Source organism: Rhagoletis pomonella, unplaced genomic scaffold (genome assembly GCF_013731165.1).
Source record: "Rhagoletis pomonella isolate Grant_MI unplaced genomic scaffold, Rhpom_1.0 Rhpom_scaffold_16465, whole genome shotgun sequence".
Classification (NCBI taxonomy): Eukaryota; Metazoa; Arthropoda; class Insecta; order Diptera; family Tephritidae; genus Rhagoletis; species Rhagoletis pomonella.
Genome location: NW_023474980.1, coordinates 1 through 3,340, shown reverse-complemented (window position 1 = coordinate 3,340; position 3,340 = coordinate 1). Strand labels below are relative to the sequence as shown.

Here is a 3,340-nt window from a genome sequence, read left to right as displayed (position 1 = left end):
CAGACGTTTGCATATCAACATTTTGAATTATGCTGAGATCATTTGAAACCCATTTTGAGAGCGGAAAACCCCTAATAGCAAGCGTCTTGGTGATGTCTGCTTTTAAGTTGATGGCTTCTTCTACGCTGTTTGCGCCTGCAATGAGATCGTCAACATAAAAGTTATTTTTGATCATAAAACCTGTTTGAGGCTCATCGGCATCTTTGCCCGTAGCGTAGAGGCAGCGTGTGGCAAGGAATGGCGCGGTAGCTGTTCCATAGGTGACAGTGCGGAGTCTATAGTGTGATATTGGTTGAGCAGCGCTAGTTCTCCACAGGATGCGTTAATAGTCCCTGTCGTCATGGTGAACAAGGACTTGTCGGTACATTTTGACAATGTCGCCACAGAGGCCGATACGATATCGTCTGAAGTTCAGCAATAACGATGTTAAGTCACGCTGGATGGTAGGGCCCACTGCAAGTAAATCGTTCAGAGCTGCACCTGATGCTGATTTGGCGGATCCATTGAATACCACTCTGCATTTAGTTGATCTGCTATCAGGCTTTAAAACTGGATGGTGTGGTAGATAGAAAACCTTTTCACAGCTCTTGTTGACCTCTGAGGCAGGGATTTTTTCCATATGTCCCAATGCAATGTATTCCTCCATGAAGGCCTTGTATTGATTGAAAAGAGATTCATCGCGTTCAAAGCGCCTTTCAAGACTTGCAAACTGCTTGCGAGCCGAAGTGTAAGAGTCACCTAGGCGCGGTGAATCATCTCGGAAAGGGAGTTTTACAATATACCGACCAGCATCATCGTAGCCATGCGTTTTTTGGAAATGATTTTCGCAAAACTGTTCTTCCGGAGTATAAAATTTTCTCAGCACTTGCGGCTCGTTCTCTATTTCCCAAAAGCGACGTAATGCTTGATCAATTTTGAAGTCATTAATTGAGGCAGTGACAGAGTATGAACAGATATCCTCCCCGCCGTTATGCACTTTGCCAGCAAGTACATAACCAAATATAGTATTTTGGATGGTTGGAAAGCCTGTTTTGCTGGTAAATTTTCCATCAGTAAGAAAGTCGAAGAAATGTTGTGAGCCAATGAGAACATCTATTGGCTGAGAGATAAGCGAACCGTCGTCTGCCATGTTCAGGTTTGGTGGAAAACCGCAATGAGACGTATTGACCGGATCTGACTTATCTTGGTGTGAAATGCGATTCAGAATAAAAGCATCAATGTTGACTGACACGTTGCTGTCGAAACGTGATGTGAGCTGCAGTGATACGATACCTCTTGTAATAATTGATTTTGCTCCTCCAATTCCACCAACCTTGATGCGCCCGTTTCTACGCGAGAGCCGCAATCGTTGGACTAGATCTTCAGACACAAATGTTCCCATTGATGCTGAGTCCATCAGCACCTTGCAGACCGTCGCTCCGGTGGTATTGGTGTTTGAAGCTTTCACGACCGCTGTAGGAAGCGCAACCCTTTGATTCACCATATTATTGCTTTGTATTGAAAATGTGGATAAGGGAGGCTGACTGTTTGATGTTTCACCTCTAGAGGGGGCATCTATGTGAAGGCATGAATGATGTTGTCGTCCACATAGGTGGCATTTTTGCTTAGAGGTGCAATTGCTGACTCTGTGCTCTCCGGAGAGGCAATTGTAGCACAAGTTATGATTATTCACGAATTCTCGCTTTTGAGTTACACCCAGCGATTTGAATTTAGGACACTTGTAAAGATGATGCGCACCATCGCAGCTGGCGCACGTTGCAGGTGTGTGATTAGAATCTGTTGCTATGAAACAGCGAGCACGAAAAGAAGTGGAAGCGCCGCTCTTATACGATTGCATGCACTCAAGAGCTGACCATCTTTTGTTTAAAAATTCTATAAATTCTATAAATTCTTCGATTTTTGGATGATCCTTGGACCCTTTGTCGCTTTCTGCCCATTGGCGTTTTGTGTCATCATCCAACTTTTTTAATAGCATGTATATTATCCAGGGATCTCGGCTTTCTGCATCTGCTCCTAACGATTTCAGCCCTCTCAAGATGCAGTCTGTGTTATCAGCTAGCGTGCGGATTGCCACAGCTGACGGCTCAACTACGCTTTTGAGCTCGAAAAAAGATTTTATGTAGGAGATGATTATGGGTTTTTGCTTGTCATACCTCTCAAATAGCTTGCTCCAAGCTCTGTCGTATGCTTCATTTGAGCAAACAATACCCGAAATAACCGTTTCAGCGTCGCCTTTCAGATACATTTGCAGGTACTGGAATTTTCGAGATTTAGATATTGTATTTACGTTGTGTACAGTGTTTAAAAACAGATCTTTAAAAGTTGGCCACTTGCAGTACTCCCCATGGAAGGCAGGAATGTCCAACTTTGGTAAACGCGTATCGCAGCTGCGAGCTTGGTCAAGCATACTGCGCTGAGTTTCTGTGAATCGGTTGAGGGTTGTATTTAGATCTTCCACTCCAGTACTTGAGATGATAGCTGATGGGGTGGAGCGAGTGGCTAGCAGTACGAGAAAGCGTTCTTTGAGGTCCAGATAGACATCTTCCTGCGAAGAATATTCCGACACTTGGTCATCATGCGATGCGATTTTTTTGTCGACATCTACAAATTCTTCCCATAAGGCGTCAAGCCGGTCGCACCGGATCTTCAGCGCCTCATAACTTGTAGACTCAGTTGCTGCTAAAACATAACTTCTATATTTTGTGAAAGAACCTTTTATTTGCCCGCGCGTACGAATTAAATTTGTGACTTCCATTAATTAGCGTTTGGTTTTGTTTAATATGTGAATTTTCGCCAAAGGCCTTTTGACAGATAAATTATGTGAGAGCGCTCTGAGACAACAGTTAGGCTGCGCTTCTTTTCCTCCGTTTGATTATAAGTGCAAGACGAATTGTTGTTTCTCAAATTATCGCTCACAGTAACAACGGCATTTACTTACGTATGTACATACATGAGTGAACGTCAGATAAATAGGAATAGCTTTTGAGTTTTTGTTTTGCCTTTTGAGTGCTTTCTTTTTTATGTGTTATTTTTTCCGGGAGGCGAATTAAGAGTGAATTGAGGTAAACCGCAGACTGAGGATAACTGTTCAGGCTACACACAATGGAGCTTTTAATTTTAGTTTTGTCCGTACACGACCTTTTCGCTAGGTTGGGATGTTTTTTTTTTTTTTTTTTTTTTTTTATTTTTATTTTTTTTTTTTGGTATTTTTGTTTCAAGTGGTTCAAAGCCAATCGGGCTCGAATGACCAGCAAATGGGTGACTCTTACAATCCGGCTCGAAGGACCAGCAAATGTTGCCGATATTTACAAAGTGGACTGTAACTATGGAGTGACGTAGA

At 42.8% G+C, this 3,340-nt stretch overlaps 1 protein-coding gene across 1 annotated transcript; it reads right to left on the bottom strand.

The window, feature by feature from the left end:
- Positions 1-574: 574 nt before the first annotated feature.
- On the bottom strand, positions 575-2,755 carry LOC118757304 (the record flags this gene model as incomplete). The annotated part of the gene is made up of 1 exon (XM_036492028.1): positions 575-2,755. A coding segment is annotated over exon 1 (2,181 nt), but the record flags the coding sequence as incomplete, so codon positions are not given.
- Between the last annotated feature and the right edge of the window lie 585 nt (positions 2,756-3,340).